The sequence below is a fragment of the Rissa tridactyla genome, chromosome 2, assembly GCF_028500815.1.
Source record: "Rissa tridactyla isolate bRisTri1 chromosome 2, bRisTri1.patW.cur.20221130, whole genome shotgun sequence".
In the NCBI taxonomy this organism is placed as follows: Eukaryota; Metazoa; Chordata; class Aves; order Charadriiformes; family Laridae; genus Rissa; species Rissa tridactyla.
The window spans coordinates 121,447,933-121,471,515 of NC_071467.1; the positions used below are offsets into that span (position 1 = coordinate 121,447,933).

A 23,583-nucleotide genomic window follows, 5' to 3' on the forward strand; every position below is an offset into this window, starting at 1 on the left:
CAGGAGTGTTTTCTAACTCAAACGTTATTTAATTTTCAACCGGTGTAACAGAATCTGCCTTGAAATGCTTAGCTGTATAAACGGAACACTGTAAATTGATTGTCACTCCAGTGATTTCCCACTAGGTTACAAGAATGACTCTGGTTACAATAAGAAAGGAATTAATTGCAACAGTTTAGTTTTCTTATCCTTTGAGGTCAGATTTCATTTGCGGCTCCTAGGATTTGGAAGATACATACCTGCATGTCCACGTTTTCTGAAACATACACTCATACAGAAATTACCTAATGGCCTTTTACCGTAAGGCTAGGAGCACTATGGCTCTCACAGAGGCAAACACAGCAACCCTGTTTTTTCAGCCGAACAGTAAACTTAACAAAAACACTGTTTAACCAACAACGCGCAAATCAGGTATGTGGAAACATGTTGCAAGCTGCAGAACCTAAGGCCAAAATTACATCAATAGACACTAATGGAGCTCAGCGTCTCAAAACCAGGGCAGTAACAGGCTAGCTTTTGGCTGAGGGCCTCTCTATGTGTAACCATGTTTTGTGAATTTTGCAACTGCTCTCCTCGGCCCTGGAAAAGAAACGTTCACAATGGAGAAAAGAATGACAATTACAGCAAGGAGGGCCCCGTGCCAAGGATCCATCCCCTCAGCAATGTACACACATGCTTATATTCACTCATGACAAACAGTCCCAGAAACGCTGGAGGCAAAAGCCATAAATCTGCAGAGACCTAAAAATACATTTCATTTCAGGGACCACAGCGTGCTGAAGTTTACACTAGGCAATTGGTCAAGACATGATTCGGGGGAGAAAAGCTTTGTTTAGAAACCATGCAAGAATAAAAAGCATTTTGGAAGGCGTTCATAGAAAGGAAACACCATCTTCCACTAAAGCCCCTTTTTTAAAGAAACAAAAATAATTTTTAAATCTCCGTTTCCCCCCCATTTAGGAATTTCTGAGCACCAGCCCTGTTTCCACGAGCAAGGTCACGCCGTCATGGCCAAAAATAAGAGGGGAGGGGGATTTCAGCAGGAGAAGGAGGAAGGACGCCCGACCGGAGACCGGGGCCGCGGGGTAACAAAAGGCTGGGGAGCCCCGGGGCCGCTTCCCCCCACCCGGCGGGTGACGAGACACCCGGGGCTGCTTAGGCAAATGTATATATATATATATATATACACACACACACGTGTGTATATGTATGCATATATATGTACTTATATATGCGTCCGTACATATGCGTTAAAAAGCAAAGATCAAAAATAAAAGGCAATCATTATAATAATTACTATATAAATTATATACATTTAAAAACAAATTTTACAATTAACACACACACACGCCCCCCCCTCCCCACCCCATCCCACCCCCCCCGGAGAGGCCGGCAAGGCGCGGCGCCCCTCACCTGGATGCGGGGATCCACCTCCTCTTCCTCGGGCCGCGGAGCCTCCTCGGCGGCGCGGCCGCGCCTGCCCCCCGCCTCCATGGCGGCAGCCCCGCTTCCTCCCTCTCCGGCTCCGGTTCCTCCGGCCCCGGCTGCCGGCGCCTCCCGCTCCGCCGCTGCCTGAGCTCCGGCTCCGGCGCCGCGGCCGCCCCGGCCCGGTCCCCGCCCGGCCCCGCCTCCGGGAGGGAGGGGGGGAGCTGTGGGGAGGGAAGGGTCCCCCCCCACCCCGTCTCTTTGTGCATTCGCACCGCAAGGAGGAAATGAGCGCAAAATTGCGGGGTTTCCTTCTTTTTTCTTTTTTTCTTCTTTTTTTTTTTAACCCTGCTTCCCTCTTCCCCCACACCCCTTTTTTTGTGTGTTAACGCTTGTGTTTTGCCGTGCTGGGTGCCCCACCGCCCTCAGACCAAGTGCGTGCAACTGAAACCAAGATGAGTAGTTTCAGGTGGAGGGAAATGCTAACGAGACTTTTTTTCTTCTTTCTTTTTTATTTTTATTTCGCTCCCCCCCCCCGTTCTTCTTTCATCTTTTTTTCAGGCTCTGCTGGGGGCTGACATGTCTACGGAGAAGAAAAGGGAGGAGATAAAAATAATAAAGGCACTTTCAACAACCTTGAAAATTCAGATGAAACCCAGATTTCTATTGTGTGGCAGCTGAGCAAGCCACTATTGTACTTACTGGATGCAGCAGAACAAGACATACTCAAGACATGTCCTTTTGTTGTCAGTAAAGAGGAACTTCTTGCAAGAAGCACTGATACGATGTACTTCAGATTAGGGTCTCCTTAATCATGGGGGCAGTGCCCAAATTGGCACCCAAACACTAACGGGTGGGCAACCCTTCTGACCAGCAGTAATGGGCTGCCACACCTCTTCATCTCTCTGGCCTCGGGCATAGCTGGAACCCCTTCTTGTTGGCTGCAGCAAAGAAGTAAAATTTTAAACAATTACTTTCTCTTCCCTTCTCACAGTAACCCCAGAGAGAGATTAACAGTGTGTTCCCTCATCATTGAAAAGGAAAAACATTATGCTTTGTCTTTTCCCTCCTCAAGACGTAGAGAAGATGGTCCCACCATAGCACATGGTGCTACCCATGTAGGAAAACCAAGGCAAGAGGTGGCAACTGTCTGAGCCAAGACCCTTCTTCAAGTCACGCCAGCCACACTGAACCGCTTCCTCACTCCCTCTGGGTGGGTAACAAGTCATTTCAAACAGATGAGGAATATATCTCCACCTCAAAAGTATCACTTTTGATTTAACCCCATTTGTGTTAGAAAACTCCTCAAAAGATAAAATAATAATAATAATAAATAATTAAAAAAACAGTTCTTAGACACAGTGAAGAAGCTTCCTTTGAGACACTCAAGATGAAAAAAAATCTCAGCAAAGCACAAGAAGATAAAAATTCATGTTCCTAAGGTAAAAGAGGAGGCAAAAGAAAAGCATTCAAGCTCTTCCAAACACTGTAAAGCAACCAGGAAAAAAAAAAGACAGGAGGAAGAGGAGAGTGGCACAAACATTTGAAAATAGTATAAACATGCGAAGTGACAGCAACAAACTAAAATAATCAAGGAACAGAGGAGGTGTTGCAAAAACGCAGATGGGTTGTTTGCAACATCTTCATTTCTCATAGCAGAAGAAATCACATAAAGAAGAAAAAAGAGAAAAAAAATAAACCAACCCACCATTGGACAAAGCCAAGTATTTTGTTCTTACTGCTTTCCATTAAGGGAATTCAATGTGTACATACAGCCAGAGGTTCCCAGGGCCCTGGCATCTCTCATTCCTGGTGGGCTGTGGCTCATGCCAAGACCGCGGTGGTCAAACGTCCAAAGTTCTCATCGTCCTAGAAGAGCAGAGAAAACACAAAGCAGCATATGGAAGAGTTAATGCTGGCAATACTGCCGTTATCACTTACATTTCTAGAAAACAAGGCTACATAAAACAGCTATTGTAGCTTTGCCACGTTTCTCCAAAACCTTCGCAGTCTGACCCACAACAATGTCACGCAAAGCAGTGCCCGCTGCTTGGGGTACGGAAATACTCCCGTGCAGACATTGCTCTCCCCAAGGGATTTGTAACGTTTGAGCGAGAACTCTGTTCTTCCATTGCTACCACAACAGTCCCCGTGACTGTCACAGCTCAAAAAACCTCCAGCCAAATTCATCAATCTGCTACCATCAAGGCAGAGCAAGCTGTTTCTTTCCTCAGTCGTACAGTGGAATTAGCATGTTGGGAGAGCTGCCTGCAGAGCTTAGCGCTGGGCAAGAGACAGTATGAATACACAGGCCCCTGTCCCCAGTGCTCCAAAATCTCACATGGATCCCCAGGGTCACTGAGATCATTTTATATCAAACAAATACATCAGAAAGATTTGTATTTTTAAAATCACTGAAGAACGCACAGGTCATATGTTTGTCGTCACTGCAGACATCACTAAGGCATAAACAAGAAAGTGGCCGTAAGGGATTTGATGGAAAAGGGAAAGGGAGACCATTCGGTACACATGAAGATCAATAAAAGACTCAAGAATATTATTTGCATGCTCAGTTTTTTCCCTCCCCCATTAAATAGTTTTGGCTGAAACCACTGTCACGTGCAAAGGCTGGCAGAGCCCCAGGAGTATCGAGGGAACAATCCTGCACAGCATGTAGACGGGCTTCATCCTCTGCTTAAGTCAGCACGGCGCCAGAAGTCAACTGCGGACGATGGCATTTGGGTATTACTTTTGCCAAGTCATGAGTGACCTCATCCCAGCAAATCTCTCCTGCGTGATCTGTGAAAAGCCAGACACCTCCCCAACCCCACCCCACTCCCAGAAAACCACTCGTACTGACCTCTTCCCTTCCCACACACGGTCCCACATGCGCCAAGGCGGCTGAGTAAAGCCTGCACGAGGCTCAACCGAGACACAGCCCGTGTTTTCTCCTGTATCAATATTTCAAAACCCTGGTCCAGGGCATTCAATATTTGAACAAAGCACTGTGCAGTTAAGGCAGGAAGAAAACAGCTCACGCTTTCACTAATGGGATTCCAGAGCAACGATGGCATTCCCGCTAGGCCGGGCTGCGGCTTGACAGGAGCTACGCTGGAGATGGTACAGCTCAGCTAAAAAAGCAGGAGGAGAGGTACCGGTGCAGGGAGAGACCCGATCCAAGTTACTTCAACAACCAATTTAATTGCACCAGGCAGCACTTCTGTGTTGCAACATGACAGCAGCCATTTGGGGTACAACTTTATCATTAACGCCAGATCCCGGGGCATGGAAATTGGTGGCCAAGAGCGATGCTCTGGCCAAGAGCACCGCTACAGTCTTACTTTGGGGGGAAGTTGCTAGATAACCCCATTTTTGGGTCTCACAGAAATCCTCAGTGCGCAGGCAGCACTTGGCAGGGGAAAGAGTCTGAAGAAACGTCTGTGCTTTGAGGGAGGAGTACAGAGAGGAATTCTCTCCCTTGTTCTGGAGGATGGTTTGTAGATTATGTATTACATCTCTGAATAGACATCAGGGAACTAGAAGTTGCATTTTAAATAAAATCAGCTGGGAAGAAGCATGCATCATTGAAGAACCGCTTGGGGAAACATACTAATGACTGTAGTTAATTTAGGGGAGAAAAAAAATCAAAGTGAATGGATAGTGTAATTTTACATATATTTGATAATGGTGGATTCTGAATGGATTTTAAGGAAGAGTTGGGTTTTTTTCCAAATCTCATCTTACATTCAAATTTCTGCTCGCACTTGCCCTCAAAGCTTGCTTCTGCCCAAGCACTAAAGGCAAGGGCCTAAAATACAAATCAAAGTTGCATTTCCTTCCTCAGAAAGAAATATCTCTACTTTTTGAACACTGATAGCATATTGAGCAGAGTCTAGGACTAATTAAGGCACATTTGATTACTGGAGACACGTTTGCAGTTCCTAGAAGCCTTTGTAGAGAAAAGAGTCTGAGAGACAGAGCCTTCCTTACAGAATACTGCCTCTCTCCTCAAGGGGACTGGAGAAATAATTCTGCTCTGAAAAATTCTTCTGCTTTCATTGATTATGGTGCTAGAGGCTAACTTCCAATTGGTCTCAAATATGGAAGCACTGTTGCGATTTGGTTTTAAATAACTTACTTTTAAATAACTTAAATAACAAACACAGAAGTATAAACACTCCAAATCTAAGGAGGAAAAAAAGTGTATAAAACATGGTCCCCAAAATACATTTATGGGCATAATAAGCCTCCATGTAATTTCTTAACTGAAGTGATCTGAAGACCAGTTTCCTACACTGGCTTTTACAATGTTACACCAGAAATTACTTTAGCTCAAGGAACGTCTCATTTCAAAACAAAGCCACCACCATCTCCCTCTTCCAAAATGCAGCAAAGACATTGCCCTACCAACACTCAAGCCCCATACGCTTTCCTGGCTTTCAGAACTATATTGCACGTTTGAAACATTTTTAAACGTTAAGGAGGATCTCACACACAGTCACTGTACATTTGAAGATCTGGTCCTCCATATCGTAATCTTTGATAAGAGGCTAAGCACATACATTTTTTTTTTGAAGATATGCACTGCATTTATGGAAGATTTTGAACTCCCTGGATGCACATGCAGGGTATTAAACACTTAAGAAGTGGTCAGAATCAAAACGTCCTCTGGCTTATTTCTCAGGCAAATTTTCATGCTTCCATACTTACAATGGTTGTGGCGTGCTTGGGCTCTGCATTTTAGGAAGTGCTAAAAATCAATTAGCTTTTTTACACCAGTTTGTAACATTCTATTGCTTTATAAACTTGATAGAAACGATGCACACAAAGACACATTAATGGAGCTTGAGCATCTATTTCACCCCCTAGAAGGAACATATTCAAAGCAAAAGCTACATCCCAAAATACCCTTTAATTTCACTTCTTTTTAACAAGCACCATTTAAGGATGATTAAAAATACCCTCTAGGCTTCACAAGGCTACGAAGAAAGGAGACTCATTTAAAGAGGTACAATCTATTTTCTAGCCACACTAATCTTAATATTTTTCAGAAAAACTAAATACAAGGATTATTAGCAAAATTACCTGCTAGGGCAGTTTCTACTGGATACACATTTATATCTCATGAACTACTACTCTTATTATTCTGAAGCCTGATATTCATAATGTTTTATACAGATAGTATGAGTGCAATATAGTTTTTATATACATATATACACGCACACTCACACATACTATGAGACAGATATATATATATAAATGCATGACTAACAGCTTGATGGATTTCCCTGCTTCTTGTTGTTTCATTGGGAAAGAACCACCATCATTACAGAACTTATTTTCTCCTCCTCCAAGCTGTCTTTTGGCAAGGTGGTTGGCGGGTGGAATTTCCCACTGGAAACCATCAGTACAACGACACTACATCTGCAGAGGAACAGGGCGGTCCTGCTGCTCATCTGGCCAAAATACAATGTGCTGCTTTTGCAGATTTAAGGAAATAACAGAGTAACATGAAACTCTTCCTCAGATCTGCTGCTGAACTATAAGGAAGATCCCTTTTACGGTGCTTGATACTTGAACAGGGAAAAACCCTATACTGCACCCTTTTGAGTATATCCACCCAGGTTCCCAGTCCTGCTGTCTGCTTTCCTCGATAAGTAGTCTCCTTAGTTTCAATGGCAGCAGGATCAAATCCAAAGGTGTTAGTCTGTACTCAAAACCAGGCCTTAGATGGTGTTGCCTTGTGAGAGCCAAAACGAGATGCAAGTGCCATTCTCTTCTACCCAGCCTGACAATTCAGTAATGCTTCTGCAGTGGTACATCATTGCTATTCAGTACAAAAACACCCACACTCATCTTTTATTCTTTATACTTAGACATCTATGCAAACCACATTTAAAACATTTATTTAAAGAACCACCCCTAATTCCCAAATAACATTAGCCATGTGCAAGAATACATCTCATTTTTCCAGTCCTTTGTTTGCTTCATGTTCAGACTAATTCCATATTTGTGGCTATTTAACTGTACTAGCAGGTTTCTCACTGGTAGATTTAAAGGATTAAATCTCCTCACTGGTCTCTTGTCACCAGGCCCACACTGCTCATGATACCAAACACAACACTGATAGATGAAGGCAGGAGTCCCTGCAACACAGCACTATGAAAACATAATGACAAACAAGAAACTCCAGTTAGTGAAGCTCCTGTGGGTCTGGTTCAGGGTATTCATGTGCCCAGTGACTTCAGCGTCCTTCAGTAAGAGCCATGAACGGTTGCTCAAAGGCAGCAGTTTCCACAACCCTTCCCTCACACAGGATGGCTATCCTATGCACTCTGTACACAGTAATTTTGCAGCTCACCAGGAAAAGGGCTCCGTACACCTCCCGGTCATGGGCAATGCTTCTGAGACGTACTTTGTGACACTGTTCATGAACACCTTCCCGCTGCCAGTGAGATATCTCCTGCAAAACAAAGGTACCCCATGCATGCAAAAGCAACCTGGTGACCGCCGAGAGCTCTCTGAACACAGACTTCACATCTTAGTAATCTTGCTATCAGACAGGAAACTCACCCGTGTCCTATTTTAAGCACACAATATTAACACCTTGAGCCTCCAGAACACCTTTCATCAGCAGATCTCAAGAGTATTCCTTCAAGCATCAGCTATCCAGGGAAGCTTTCCCTTTGGTTTCCTACACAAATCCCATTTCATACAGGTGTTAATTGATTAAATAGAAGGAAACAGCACAGACATTTCAAGTACAAGGATGGTCCAGAAGATCAGGGAAATGGGCACCTACTCAAAATGAGCTTTCAAACAGGGGGTTCAGTAGACCAGGTAGCTACAGAAAGATTTGGGACCTCGTTATCATCACAATCAGCTCAAGTGCAAAGAGAAAAGGCAGAACCCTGGTCTATACCTAGATAAACAAAAGACAGGGGCTGGCAACCAAAGGGGAACTCCTGCCTCAGAGTTGTGAAGGCAGACTGGCAGCCAAGAGGGAAACAGCTGGGAAGTCCAAAGATGGGGACAGGCCCTTCCACAGCCAAGCCTAATTAGCAAGGTATTAAGAAAGGTCTTTGCACGGTCTCTTTGCTTCCTAACCACATTTGGCTGACCTATAAGCAGTGACAGGAGAAATAGGAAATGTTTTTTCTACCCCCCTCTTTAGTTTCTTTTCCAGGAGCTTATCAAGTATCTAAATACAGAAAAAATTGTCAGTTTAACAAATTTGAGTTTGATGCCTGCAAGATCCTAAGTGTCCACACTTTGAATGTCTCATTCCAGATATGTATGGAAATCCACAAGACCTTAAAATATTCAAATAAAAAATATGTCTCAGCTTTGTAAAGGTGAGATGCTTGCTGTCTACAAAGCCCCTTTCCCCCCTTCTCCTACCATTAATAGCAAGGTTGTCTGCCCTCCACCCACTACCTGGCAGAATCACGCTCTTCGGTGGTTCCCATTACATAAAAATCGAGCAATTGAGCACATTGTGTGTGGGAGTGAAGCAGAGTCTGTTTTAGCACCCAACTTTGAATATCAGGATAAGAAGTAGTGATTACCTGCATTCCCTCTCCTGCCTTCCCCCATGCCACGACCCGCAGGGGTGTGCTGCTGCAGAGCCGCATCCCCACACTTCCACCTTGGTGCCTGACAGCATCCCAGAGCAGCACCAAGGCTGTGAAACCCACCCCCATCCAAAATCATTCACACAGGGCTGGCTATGAAGCCTTCCTGACACAACTGTGCTGCCAGCAGTATCTGACAAAGCGCCTCACATCTTCAAGAGCTGAATAAACACTTTTGGATTGCAATGCAGGTACAGGCTCTTCAGATACAGGCTTTCCCTCTCAGCTCTGCTCCCCATTCCTCAGCTCTGTCATCTCTACTTCTCCCTCACCACCTGGGCTCAACCTCTTCTTTTCCACTGTCTTAATACCTTCCCCTTCTTTCCACCATCTCAAATATAATTTGAACCAGATTTGGCAACCCACCCAAGCTAAGGACTCAGATTAGGCAAGCTAAAGCCCAGATAGAATTAAATCTGGCTAGGGGCATCAAGGATAGTAAGAAAAACTTCTATAAGTATGTCAGGGGTAAAGGCAAGACTAGGGGAGAGGTGGGCCCTCTCAGGAAGGAGACAGGAGACCTGGTCACCCAGGATATGGAGAAGGCTGAGGTGCTGAATGACTTTTTTGCCTCAGTCTTCACCACCAAGGGCTCCAACCTCACCACCCAAGTTGCAGGATGCAAAGGCAGGGTCTATCAGAATGAAGAACCACCCACTGTAGATCAGGTTCGGGACCATCTGAGGAACCTGAAGGTGCGTAAGTCCATGGGACTGGATGAAATCCATTCATGGGTCATGAGGGAGGTGGCAGATGAAGTCGCCAAGACGCTTTCCATTATATTTGAAAAGTCGTGGCAGTCTGGTGAAGTTCCCGCTGATTGGAAAAGGTGAAACAGAACCCCCATTTTCAAAAAGGGAAAAAAGGATGACCCAGGGAACTACAGGCCGGTCAGTCTCACCTCTGTGCCTGGCAAGATCATGGAGCAGATCCTCCTGGAAACTCTACTAAGGGACATGGAAAATAAGGAGGTTATTGGTGACAGCCAACATGGCTTCACCAAAGGCAAATCATGCCTGACAAACTTGGTGGCCTTCTATGATGTTGCCACAGCATTGGTAGATAAGGGGAGAGCAACTGACATCATCTACCTGGACTTATCCAAAGGGTTCGACACTGCCCTGCACAACATCCTGGTCTCTAAATTGGAAAAGCATGGATTTGATAGATGGACCACTCAGTGGATAAGGAACTGGCTAGATGGCCGCACTCAAAAGGTTGCAGTCAATGGCTCAATGTCCACATGGAAACCGGTGACGAGTGGCGTTCCTCAGGGGTCAGTACTGGGACCGATGCTGTTTAACATCTTTGTCGGTGACATGGACAGTGAGATCGAGTGCACCCTCAGCAAGTTTGCTGATGACACCAAGCTGTGTGGCACGGTCAACACGCTGCAGGGAAGGGATGCCATCCAGAGGGACCTTGACAGGCTTGAGAGGTGGGCCTGTACGAACCTCATGAAGTTCAACCAGGCCAAGTGCAAGGTCCTGCACCTGGGTCATGGCAATCCCAGGCACAAATACAGGTTGGGCAGAGAGCGGCTTGAGAGCAGCCCTGAGGAGAAGGACTTGGGGGTGCTGGTGGACAAGAAGCCCAACATGAGCCAGCAATGCGCGCTTGCAGCCTAGAAAGCCAACCACATCCTGGGCTGCATTAAAAGAAGTGTGGCCAGCAGATCAAGGGAGGTGCTTCTGCCCCTCTACTCTACTCTCGTGAGACCCCACCTGGAGTACTGCATCCAGCTCTGGAGTCCTCACCACAAGAAGGACCTGTTGGAGTGGGTCCAGGGGAGGGCCATGAAGATGATCAGAGGGCTGGAGCACCTATGCTATGAGGACAGGCTGAGAGAGTTGGGGTTGTTCAGCCTGGAGAAGAGAAGGCTCTGAGGAGACCTTATAGCAGCCTTCCAGTACCTAAAGGGGGCCTACAGGAAGGATGGGGAGGGACTCTTTATCAGGCAGTGTATTGACAGGACATGGGGTAACGGCCTCAAGTTGAGAGAGAGTAGATTTAGATTGGATATCAGGAAGAAATTCTTTACTGGGAGGGTGGTGAGGCACTGGAACAGGTTGCCCAGGGAAGCTGTGGATGCCCCATCCCTGGAAGTGTTCAAGGCCAGGCTGGATGGGGCTTTGAGCAGCCTGGTCTAGTGGGAGGTGTCTCTGTCCATGGCAGGGGGGTTGGAACTAGATGATCTTTAAGGTCCCTTCCAACCCGAACCATTCTGTCATTCTGTGATAATTTCACTTATTGCTTCCCTCCTTTCCTTCACTTGTCCTTGTCATTCTTTTCTCTTTTTCCCTTATTCTGACTTCCCCAACTTTACATCCTGGAAATCCCTCACCCAGAGGCAGAATTTGCTGAACATTCTCCCCAGCTGTAATTTTTCCTCTCGTTTCTCTGTTTCACCCCATCTCTCATTCACTTCCCCATACCCCAATTTTCCATCACCAAAACACAGTCTCAGTAGCGCGCTCTCAGCATTGCAACCCAGACTAGACACCAATCCTCAGGCCGACCTTCACCCATCCCACCCCTCACCATCTCTGCCTCACAGGTCCCTCAGCCATGCTGACAAGGCAGGCACAAAGCGGAGGCTGCTGGGGCTGCCTCAGGGACCTGGGGAGGAACAGAGGCAGCAGCAAGAAGACACAGTGTAAGTTCTGCAAAAAAAAAAAAAAAAAAGCAAGCAAAACTGCCCACTGCTTTGGGGACTTCTAAAGATTAGGGAATATCCTTACAGCTTCTACAAATTGACATTATGTCTGGAAAGTACAGCACAGATAGGCAGAAGCAGGGCAGGGGAAGGGTCTTCAGAGTTTCATGACACTGAGTGGTTCAGATCTCCATCAACTGAAGAGCTGTGAAAGCACAAGATCAAACCTTTAGAGTTAGCAGATTAGAGTTACCTGTACCACGCGCTTCTGGTCTCACTATTAGCTGAACTGCTTCAGATTTTTCTCTTTTACCAGCAGATGCAGACAAGTTCCAGACCTAGGCTTAAAAATATTAGTTCGATATACCAGTAAAAATCTTTTTGCAAGGCCAGGCTAGCTATGATCTCTCCTAGTAAAAGCAAGTGCTATACCATAGAATGCCAACAGAAGTAGCTTTGGGTAAGAGACTGAGAGAAGACCTGTACTAACTTTATAGTTAGATCTACTTTTCAGGCAAAGCCATAAAGATATAAAGAGGCTAACTTACTCCAAAAAAGATACATAAGAATCTTATGGCAAAATTCAAAAGCAGACCCCAAGAATCACTTTTTAAATTCTAGTTTAACCTCTCTTCTGGACTCTCGTCTTTTGGCACACTTCATCCTTGCTCCATTCCTCTAGTTCTGCAGAAGGCCTTTTCTCATTTTGAACTAGATTGATCTATTTATCAGCCATGCCTTAAAGCATGGTCCTTAAAAAAAAAAAATCTAAGATTTCCATAGCACAAGTTACATAACTAAAAAAAAAAAAACAAGCCATAATTCTTGCTATGGTGATAAATTATTTCCAAAACAGATTTCTTTTGTACTTATATAAACTGTTCCATAGCACTTGCGATTAGCTATGGTTCAACACCACTGTTTGTCCAAATGATGCAGCTCCATCATTTAACTCTCACTTTGGGGATGTGTTTCCTTTCCTGTTGTAGAGACTGGAGAATTCTTGCGGTACCACCTGGAGTATGCTGGTCCTATCCAGACCAGACCAGTCTCTTTTGCCACAGAAAATATGCTTAACCCTAGAAAAGACCACCATATGGTGACGCGACTTCTTCTCAACTGAAATCTCTGCGGTACGTGGGCAGTGTTACAATCCCACTGAATAAGAGTTCACAGGGGCAGAAGTGAAGCATTTCATCTTGGAAGTACCTACAACCCACCCAACAGTCAGGAAACTCACTTCCCCACCACCACCACCTTTTTTTTTTTTTTTTGGATGCCCTCTAGACCTCCAGAGTGGTGGATACATAGGATTGCTATGTGCCAGGTAACAATTGCTTCAAATGACTGGATTCAAAAGCTGCTCACTTTCACCCCTAAAGGCCATTCACTGTTTTGTTTTCCTTGTTCCATTTACACAAGGAGGTAAGGCGACATTTCCCTTATTCTCAGCCAATGCCTACATCAGAACAGCATTTTTCCAGCTCAAATGTGCCATCTGGGCCATTTCCCAGCTATAACAGGCATCGCCTATCCCAGGAGCAAGCTCCACAACAGCAGGAAGAGATAAGGGAGCACGCTTCAGCCCTCCGGAAAATCCTGCCCAAGAGGACCATGGGGAGCCTGATAGATTGTCCTTCATTAAGATGCAGATGAACACAAATCACTCCACACTGGGGACTATGTTCCTCTGATCTAAAATGTGACCCCTGAGCCTCCCTTTTAGCCCTTTTGGCCTTTCCTCCAATTTCCTTCCGTCTTTTCATTTCCTACCCTCCCACAGGGCAGCTCCTTGCAAGAGAGCTGTTAGTACCAGAAGTCATACACACACCCCTGCACCAACACTTCTGACTAGCTGCCACGGCACAAGCAGCTCTCTCATGATGCAAAGTATCTGAATTCCCTGGAAATGGTAGGCATGATGAATACCTGGGGCAGGTTCTGGGTAGGACTGTGGGATTCTACATGTCCAAAATTTGATCTGAAAAGGTATCTCCATTTCGTTAAACATTTCACATTGCTTTTTGTAAAAAAGAGGTGTTCAGGGACTGCATCTAGGAAAGGAAAGGATGCCTAGGTGATTTGTTGCCAGGACCGTTTTGGCGAATGGACTGAATGGCTCGGGAAATCAGCGTGGTCACCAGCCAAAATGCAGATAAGGAGTAAAGGTAGTTGAAGGGGTTTATGTCTGACAGGTGTGTGAAGATCATCCATCCCTCGTTTGGAGAAGGATCCACGTATTGCAAAATATTCTAAGAATGTTTGATGTGCAGATCTTTTTAGGAGCAAGGTTACCAGAAAGAAGATGGATCTGCCGCCTTGGCCACCATCACAAGTAAGGGTTCAGTGTGCTCAGCATCCTAGAGACGCAGAAGGCTTGTCTCTGAGATTTCCCAATCAAATTGGGAAAACTGTCAACAGTGCAAATGCAGTCCTGACACACAGGGACGGAAGCTGCTCTAGCTCAGTCTGGCATCCACGCTGCTTCCCAGTCCCAGCCAGCAGGACTGGGAGGGAGTCCCAGTGTAACAATAGCTGTGGTGGCACAATCGGTCCTCCAACTGCGGTTGCACAGTGCTGGGGATGCACGAATGCAAGAACAGGAACACCCTCTCCAAACAGTAAGAGATGAAATTGATTTTCAGACACAGATGTTTTGCAGAGAGAGCAAAAGGAACAAAGCAGATGTCAGGCGGTCTGCAGTACAGCTCTCCCCTTGTGGGCACCCCTTCGGAGCAATAATTCCTTCAAGGGGAGGAAGGGGAGAAAAATAACCACCCAGCAGTGTGCTAATCTTCACAGACAGAGCAGCTTTAATGCTCTCTAATCCTCCAGAGGGAGGAAACAGCATTTCCTTTGTGCCAAGCATATCAAAAATGGTTGAAGGTGGGAATCTCCGCTGATATTAACTTTATTAAGGGAGGGGTATTTCCACAAGCCCCGAGAAGGCTTGGTCAAGAGCCAGCTGGAGACACATTACTATGTAAGCATCTACTTGCAATGACAGAAAATAGCAGGCAGTTGGGAACTCCTGAAAGAATATATAGGCATCAAACATGCACACAAACTAGAGATTACGTATCACAACCACACACATCAATTATACATCTATCAAACAATAGCGTAGCAGCAGCAACATGAGCAGCTAATAATTGCCTTTTATTCTTTTTAAATTTGCCTCCTGTGTTATTTTGCTGCAGCTATACAATTAACTTGTATTCTGAAGGCACAAGCAGTGCCCCTGGGTTGTTGTTATAAGAATGCCAAACCTTCCTGAGCCACTTCCTCAACAGAGAATGATTTTTCCGTGTAAACTGGATGCAGAAGTGAAAGAAAGGAGATAAGCATTCTCAGTAAAATTCTGAGCAATAGGAGCCTGCATTTAATTAAACCTTCCTTTAAGTAACAGTAGTATTCAAATTCTACTCATAGACACTTTCTTGCATCTAAATATCAAACAACTGTCACTTCACATGAATAAAAAGTCAGTTTCTAAACATCTTTAGGTAATGTGCAGGAAAAAGCTTGAATTCACATTGGTATGTCAGTACATCTCATGTAGCCTTGCCTAAAACACCTTAAAAATAGCAGCTTGCACTATAAGCCACTGCCTGGACGAATGTTAAGGCAGTAGAAATCAGCATAGACCTAAGTTATTTTTTAGGATCAGATACTTTCATTATTTATATTTGATCCTAAAGAATTTCTGAAGTGCTTAAAACAGTTGCACACATTGCCTCCTCCTTGCGCAAACTGGGAAGTTGAAACTCTGAATCGACAATCTGAAATACAAAGCTCTAGTATTGTAACAGAAGCAGAAAATACCAATGCATTCATCTCCTCTTCCTGGAGAACAGTACAATTATAATCACATCCCCAAGCAGATTTTGCACTGAATCACTGTGACATCTGCTAGGGAAATGAACACAAATCTATATCTGCATGCAGCAAATATATTGGCAAGGTTGCAATGCGGGGAAGGGAAATTAAGTGTCACTTTTCACACAAACTAGAAAATGACAGCTTGTCACATCCATGAGTAAATACTGGCAGAAGTGAGAGAAGGCAAGATGCTTCTTCACCTTTTCCCCCACCATAGTGTTACAAAGATACACATTAAGGACAAAACTGTGGATTCTTATCCCGTGCCTACAGTAACAGCATCTGGACACGTATCACACCCTGGCAACACTAACAATAATGGATCATATCCACCACACACACGTTAGCAGACCTCCGCTGACTTCAAGGAAGCTGTGCCCCTTCCCTAGCTGAAGAGCCAGTCTGACATGCCTGAGATGGGGGAACAGAGGCCAGAAAAGCCCCAAAAGGGCGAGGGTGCAGAGTAACCTCCTTCGGGTCACTTATGGAAAGGAAGGATTGCCTATAACCTTGTCAGCAGCAGGGACAATGTTACAATACAGAAGCAATGGGTTTAGTCATGACTTGCCTACATACAAAAATCATGATATAATGTGGTACAACCTTCTCTGTACAGACAAAAACACTGAGAAGAAGGGCAAAGTTGGCTCAAATTCCCCTGCGTTTCCCCAAGGACATGAGTATGCCCATGGACAATCACTGTAGAGACACTCACAGGCTACAGCTTGCCTACCTGTCTGAGCCCGTGGGCATGAAGGTGAAGACCTTTCCCACCTTCTTTCAGTCCAACATGCAAGGTTTCACCAGTCGCATCACATGGCACAGCAAAACGTTGGCTCCCAGCTTCAGGATGAAGGAAGGCCCATGGTATGAAGCTCCTGATAGAAAATCACCTTCTGGGAAGAGGTCCTTTGGCTCCAAAACCTACCCCAGCTGCACTGTAAAATTGTGGCGTCTCCTCCACCCCAGTCACACACAAGGCTGGAAGTGAAGGTAACACAGCAGAAGATGCCTGATACTCAAATACTTAAGTCTCATGCAGGATGTACAAAATGGATCTGACCTTATGCCCACATGGGAAACAGCAACATCTTTCTAATCTCCTTTTAAGCTAATGATACCATTTACACAGGTTTATAATAACTGCAGCTGTTTTGGGAGGAAACAGGCTCTCTACCAAAAATACATAAGTGGGTACAAACATGCTGCATATTACACCTTCATCTATAAGAAATACATCACATTCACACTTACCAGTGTTTCTGTGCTGGGACAGAACAGCACCCTTTTATTGATTTTGGCTTGCTTTCAGGTGCACCTTCCCCACACCCAAAAGCCACTGTTCAAGACATTGTATATTCTGTGATTCATATGGTGAGATTAACATGACTGTACGAAGATTATTATTTCAGTTCCTTTTTAAGGAGATGTACAACCTTCCACCCACTCTTCTTTGTGCTTTTACAGTGAGAATTTGTTCCTAATTGGTATCCAAGTGTGCAGAGTCAGATCAATTCCTCTTCAAAAAAAAAAAGTGCTGCTTTTTATCCTGATGAAAACAGACACTACAGACTTCACTTACAGGATCTGATTTTTAAAATTACTATAATCAGGCTTTGATGGAACCACTCTGATAACAGATGTGTGGCTAATGTGTTTCATAATTGACTACAGACAAAGTAAATAAACGGCTTAAAAATAAGCAAAACTTTAGGAACTTGGACTGGTGATAAATGCCAAATTCAGAGCTCAGAAATCTCCTCTGCAATGTTACTAGTCCATATCCTCCTACTTCTCCACAATCCTAATCTTTAAAGCTTGAGATAAATGCATATGAAGAAAACTTTGACATTTGGACTCCTGACCTGAATTTGTTTTCTCATGCAAGAGATAGATAAACTTTAAGCTTTCAGGAGTTATATATTTACAGTCTGAATTCACAACAAAGAACATCGATTCTTCTATTCAGTAGAAAAATAGAAACACTTTCTCTAAGAAAGTTGTGTTATTTTTGAAAAGAGTAGAAAAGGAACAGTAGGCGGGTTTTTTTAAGCTATCTAAAGAAAGGTTATTCTTAGAACTGCAAGAATTCTTTACATTGGAATAATTTTGTAAGTGCACTGAAATACTTTTCTACTAAATCATGGTTTTCTGCAAGGCATGTTAAATTGATATTTTCACAAATCCACACAGTCTAACTGGAGGGCTGTTTGTTGGAGCCATCCCATTGCCTGTTTCAAAACAGAGGTGGAGAACAAGTGTATGATCTGCCAGATACCTCCTCCTGTGCTTGCCACAACCTCACCAAGAGCCAGCCTGTTGCTTGCCACCCCTGCCTCAAGCACTGAAATGGAAGATTGCAATATGAGCACGCATAGAGATGGCAAAGAAACACCTGTATAACCTGAAGGGGAAACATAAATGCAGAGAAAGAAACAAAATTTGAGTTTTAAAACCACTCTTCCTTCCAAAAGATGTATTAAAAGGGTCTCATAGCTGTTTTACACATAAACTGACAAGCAATGAAAAGTCAGTTGGCAGTTCAAAAGACATTGATTGCTTTTATCTGCCACACAGTTTGCTTTCGAGTCTGCAGTTCTGTGTGGTTTCCCAGACGAGCAGATCTCTCTTCTAGGTGTTTCTAACACACCTACTGAATTAGATTCCTATCTGCAAATAGTAACAAGCATTGCATTCTTGTCTGCAGTATCCAGAATACACTTTATGTGCATTATACCTGGGACACCTTTAAGAACTACAAGCACTGAAGAGGGACACACAAGAAATGCAGTGGAGCTTCATGAAATATTTATGTTAAAATGCAGAAAGTCCAGCAGTTTTTAAATCAAGAAATCCTAAATATGTTTCTCCCATCAACTCCAGGTAACAAGGTACCTTTCGCACCTATTCCTCTACAAGAACTGCAGGTTGGGGAATAGAATTCTGCAGCTTCTGCACAACATAGCCAAATATCCTCCTCCAGTCAAATCCTCTTCCTTCTTAAAAAGTGTCTTAAAATAGATTTACAGTACAGCCTCATTTTAGGGGTCTTACTACCTTATTTGTGCCATTGTTTCAAGCTCTGTAACTCAGAGGACTGGGAACTAAGATTGCACCTCTGGTAACAAGAACTGAGTTTGTATTACAACAGCCTGAGCCAGGACTCCAAGAAAAAAAAAAGGAAAACGATGAAAGTGTGCTGCATATTGGGAAGACGGCATAGAGTAGAGCTAAGGTTGCACATGAAATCTTATTTCCATATTGCTTGCTTATTTTCTGCTCTAATGGCGTCCCCAAAGTGGGTTTTTGTATTTCTTGTACTGCATTTGTTCCCTACTTTAAGGCCAGCTGAACAACTATTTTATTTTTTTTTAAGGGACCCAAGGAACTCAGGGCAAGACAATCAAAGCTTTCTTGAGAGCTAAAGCCAAGTCTTGCCAAGTGAGCAAGCCTCACTATTTATGCTAAGAGTTTGAGCCTCACGTTACTGTATGGCATGTTACACCAAGAGCCTTCAGCTAGCTAGAGATGCTTGGGAAAACAAGAAGAGGTAGTCATCTCTGACTGCCTGCAGCTCTCAGCCCAGTCTGACACCCAGGCTACACTCCTACCCAAGGGCACAGAGAACCACGGAGCTGAAAACAAACAAACACAGAGAAGAAACTCCAGCTTCAAGGAAAACCAGAGCCTACCTCCCTCTGGTCCTTTTCTAATGTCCTTAACAGACTGAGAGAGTGGCCAAAATACCTTCAGAGCTGCTTAACCCAGGATTTTCTCCCTTGTCCATGTCCTTGCAGGGCAGCACAGTTGGCAGCCGTTTAGCCCTAGCTAGTCTCAGTATACAAGCTTAGCAATACACATCTGCTAGTGAGCCTGGCCCATCACTCTTTACTACTTAATCCTCTCCTGCCTCAAGAAACAAGAGCTGCTATTTAAACTTCTCCAAACAGATTTTGTGTGTAGAAGACACTACCATCCATTTGCTAGCCAGCTTTAAGATAGTTAGGCAAGAGTTACATGGCCAGATAACTCTTCAGAACAAAGCAAACTGCTTAGAACACAGCTGGCAGTAGCACTTACGTTGTCTTACACTGCTGTTGACTTTTGTCTGTGTTCATTTTATAGTAAGGATCCTCACCTGAAGCAATTCTCTAGGTAATAATTAGCTCTATCCATGCTTCTCTGGTGGTTACAAGATCCCACAACTTGTTTTTTGGAACCAAAGCAGAAGCCCACCAGCTTGTGTACTTTTTCTCATACATGCCATAGCCAATAATTCAAGCAAGTTTCTCGTCTGTTTTGCCAAACAGCTGAAGGTCATCCTCAAATCTCTCACTTCTTCTCTTCAGCTGGGCTGCTCTTCCTCTTACCCCTACTTTCTGAAGGGAACATGATCCAAAATTGGGAAATAGGTACTGGTCCTGGCTCTACAGAGAACAGGTGCCTTCTTTGCACAAATGTCTGCAAGCACCACTTGGCTGAAAGAAATTAGAACATAAGCTCACAATGAATGAGGTTTCATTCAACCAGGCTGCATTACATGTAGGCTCGCAGACCAATTAATGCAATTTAGGACCTTTAGTAGCCTAAGAGCTTGCTGAGATAGGAACAAATGGCTGAAGGGAAGAGGTTGGATGACATACTCCGCATAGGTGTATGTGAAGAGTGACATGAAACTGTTTGAACTCACTAGTCAGCGTAACAAGGAGACAGAGAAGGCTGTTACTGTTCATAAAAGAAAAATAATCTGACTTGACAACATTTTTGTTAGTGCTTAATAGAAAAAGGAGAAATTAAAAGAAAAAAAAAAAAGAGGTGTTGAATATGGGTATAATAAGCAACAATTAACCCCATGTTGGTTGTAGAGCAATTTCCTCCAGCACATCCTCCTTGCAAATGAGGCACAGCAGGAACTGGGACCAATGGAGGCAGCAATGCTTTTGCCAGAGCGTTTATCAGTAGAGCTTCTCTTCTATAAATGATAAATAAGAACAGGGGTGACTACATCCTGGTAGTTTCATCCCAAATTTGGGTTCTGCTATTCTAAGTAACACATAAATATACAGGAAGTCAAACCTGCCCCCAAACATTTGCAGTCTGAAGGCAATAAAACTAGAGAAGGAAGAAATGTTTATCACATACAGATGGCAAATGCTAGTCACAGTTATCACTGAATGGAGAAAGAAGGCAGGCAAGTCAAGTTACTGAAAAGAAGGAGATTTGAAAGAAGGATGTTATGGGAAAGGGGGGAAAAGGCTGGATAAGAGACGACTTGCTTATAGGCTCCATTTCCTGGTTCAGAAATCAGCCTGAGCCAAGCAGGCACAGAGATCTGCCCCGTGCAATCTGCAGGCTGCAACCACACACCCTTGGGCAACATGTGACTCTGCAGAGGACCCTCCCAAAAGGTGCAGCACTGCTTCCCTTCCCAACCGTGCACAGCTGGTGCTCATCAGCATCCACACCCTGCATGGACCTGATCGCTCAGAGCTTCTGTCAGTTAATAAAATATCTATCTCACAATTGTCTGTGAGAGAAGGAGACCCATGCAGTGACCCAGGCTGCCCAAGCAGCTCTCTGTATAAACATTTGCTCCTCTTACCATTTATTGGCCTTTGCATTTTCCAGTGAAATCCTTCAAGTGCCAAGAAATCCCAAATGGCAACTTAAGGTTATTGGGATGAGTATACTCCATAATACAGCCACATGGCAGTACCCATGGAGACCCTTCTGTCTCTTCCCCTGCCTGCACAGCTATGCTCCTTTTAATGAAAGCTAGGACTTCAAGAGAGAGGAGGGGAAATGATGCCCAAATTAGCTTATCCCAACATTCAGTCATCTGGGGGCCAGCATGCGGATCCGAGTCCCACAGTTTAGCTACAACCTGAGAAAGCTGTGTCACAGGAATGAAGGAGGTTTGAATAATGCATGCGCTTTTTTTATGCTAGGAGCATCTTTCAGAACTTTGCTGGCGCACTAAGCTTAAGAAAATATTTGACATCTTCAAGCATTTTTCTTCTAGGTCATGGAAAAATGCTTTCTAAATGCTTATTAAATTCCTTCGGGTTCATATACGAAGTGGTTGATTCTGGGGTTTTGCTTTCTCCCACAATAATGAGCAAATGGTCATCCATTCTGTTACATCCCCTACTGATTTTGTGATTCCTATTGTAATCACAATCTGCCTGTCTCTCCCCAGACTTCAGCCTCAGAGCAAGGAGAACTTTACTAAGGGTGTGAATTATGGGACAGTTGGACTATCGCTGTTTGGTGCTGTGTTACAAATATTGCTGATCTGTGAACACAAATTATTTCGTAATTTTTTTTTTTTGCCTTATGCCTCTGTAATGGGTATATCCATGTGAGGAGGTCAACAACTAGGTAAGTCACAGATTCCCACAACAATTACTGTCCTCCCCTCTCCTGCCCCCAAGCAAACCGTAATAGTGCCCACTCACAACTTATCAAACATCTCTTACCATCATCACTTGGGCTTTATCTGTTTCTCTTCAGCCTCATCGGCAGTGTTTCAATGTTGATATTCCCATTTCTGATGCTATATCAGTTTGTACCCCACTGGCTAACTCATTGCTAACACGTCCTGTTTGCTTTAGGGGAGATGAGTCCATATAGCTTCAGCTGCAGCATTATCCGCTTCTCCTTCCTTCTTGAAGCTCACTATCCTCTAGTCCAACTTATACTCACTGCTGCCACTAGCAAATAATACAACCCACGGGTGTTCCTGTATTCTTTCAAATGCTGCATTGTCTTGGCTCACAATGTTCGCCAATCTCTGCATCTTTCTTTTTCTTGAGAATCCAGTTTTGAGCTCTGGCATGCCTTTCTCTGTTAGATCTCCTTACTTGTAGTCTGTAGTTTTCATTTTCTAGTAACTCCACAGTATTGGACAGTTGTTCAGTCTTCATAAATTTCATAAACTGGTCTGGGTGTTTTCTGCTTTGCAAATCACAATTGATCAATATAACTGGTCGGTTTTGTGTTCTCTAGTAATCTTTCTCAGAGTTTTTTGTCTCAGATCCCAATCAGCATATGGCAATTCATCAGGGACTATGTTAACTCCCCTGATGGAAAAAGCTGGTTCCTCAGTTTCCGTTTTCATTCTGTATTCCTGTATTAAAAACAAAACCACCACCCCCCTTATCTTTATTTGGTAATGTCCTGGAGGTTGATGCATGCCTCAATAGCTGAGAGACATTGACTGATTCAGAATGCAAAAAAACCCCATCTCATGACTGTCTTCATTTTTGCTGGTACCCACTGTCTGCATAAAAGGCTTTTTCAGTTGGCCTCTGCTTTTCCAGAGAACGTCAGCTGTGATGGCATTTTTAGCTGTGACATTTTCCCCACTCAGAATATTTTCTTAGTCCATTATACTCCATGTACCATCTGCCGTACAACAGTCATACACTGCCAAGAAGCCTGGCCACAGTCTGCTTTATTCAGTGGACAAGCCCTAATTGCTTAGCCTGGCACAACGTGAACCACCGCATAGCACGGCATCCAATTCCAACTGCTTGTGCCACACTTTCTCAGGGGTACAACGCACCAGCACTGTCTCAGAGGCAGCTGTGACCACCGATTAGTTACAACACAGAACAGGCATGCTTCCATTCAACTTCTATGCAGAGAGGAGGGAGCAACCACTCTGTAGGCCTTCGGATGCCTTTTGTTCCCAGTTTCATGCTGGGAACGTGGCAGAAAGGAAGAGGAACGTGATGCTGGGAGCCAAGCAAAGCACTGCACACCCAGGATACAAATTGTCCAAGTCATTCTGCTGTCCTGCCTAGTGCTAGAGAGTGCTGCAGGGGTGGGGAGGAGGAAGACTGGGGTTATGGTGTTGTCTCTAGCTGTGTATTGGATGCAGCCTCAGTAAGTATGTACCAGGATGGTCCAACCTGTTGAACAAAGGGCAGATCCAGTTTTAGTTCTCCTCTTGCAGGCTATACAGCTGTTGGCTCTGAGTAC

At 44.3% G+C, this 23,583-nt stretch overlaps 1 protein-coding gene and 1 long non-coding RNA gene across 2 annotated transcripts in view; both read right to left on the bottom strand.

Moving 5' to 3' along the window:
• SH3BP5 (SH3 domain binding protein 5) overlaps positions 1–1,607 on the bottom strand; it is a 52,455-nt gene extending 50,848 nt beyond the window's left edge. The window contains exon 1 of the mRNA XM_054189617.1: positions 1,414–1,607. Within this exon, the coding sequence (XP_054045592.1) occupies positions 1,414–1,494 (81 nt within the window). The 5' untranslated portion in view covers positions 1,495–1,607. The remainder of the gene's footprint in view (positions 1–1,413) is intronic.
• A 316-nt stretch (positions 1,608–1,923) lies between these two features.
• On the bottom strand, positions 1,924–23,574 carry LOC128905434 (uncharacterized). Its single transcript, XR_008464873.1, has 3 exons — positions 22,077–23,574; positions 3,134–3,294; positions 1,924–2,366 (listed from the first exon to the last, which is right to left on the bottom strand). It is a non-coding gene; the product is annotated as an uncharacterized LOC128905434 (long non-coding RNA).
• Positions 23,575–23,583: the final 9 nt, after the last annotated feature.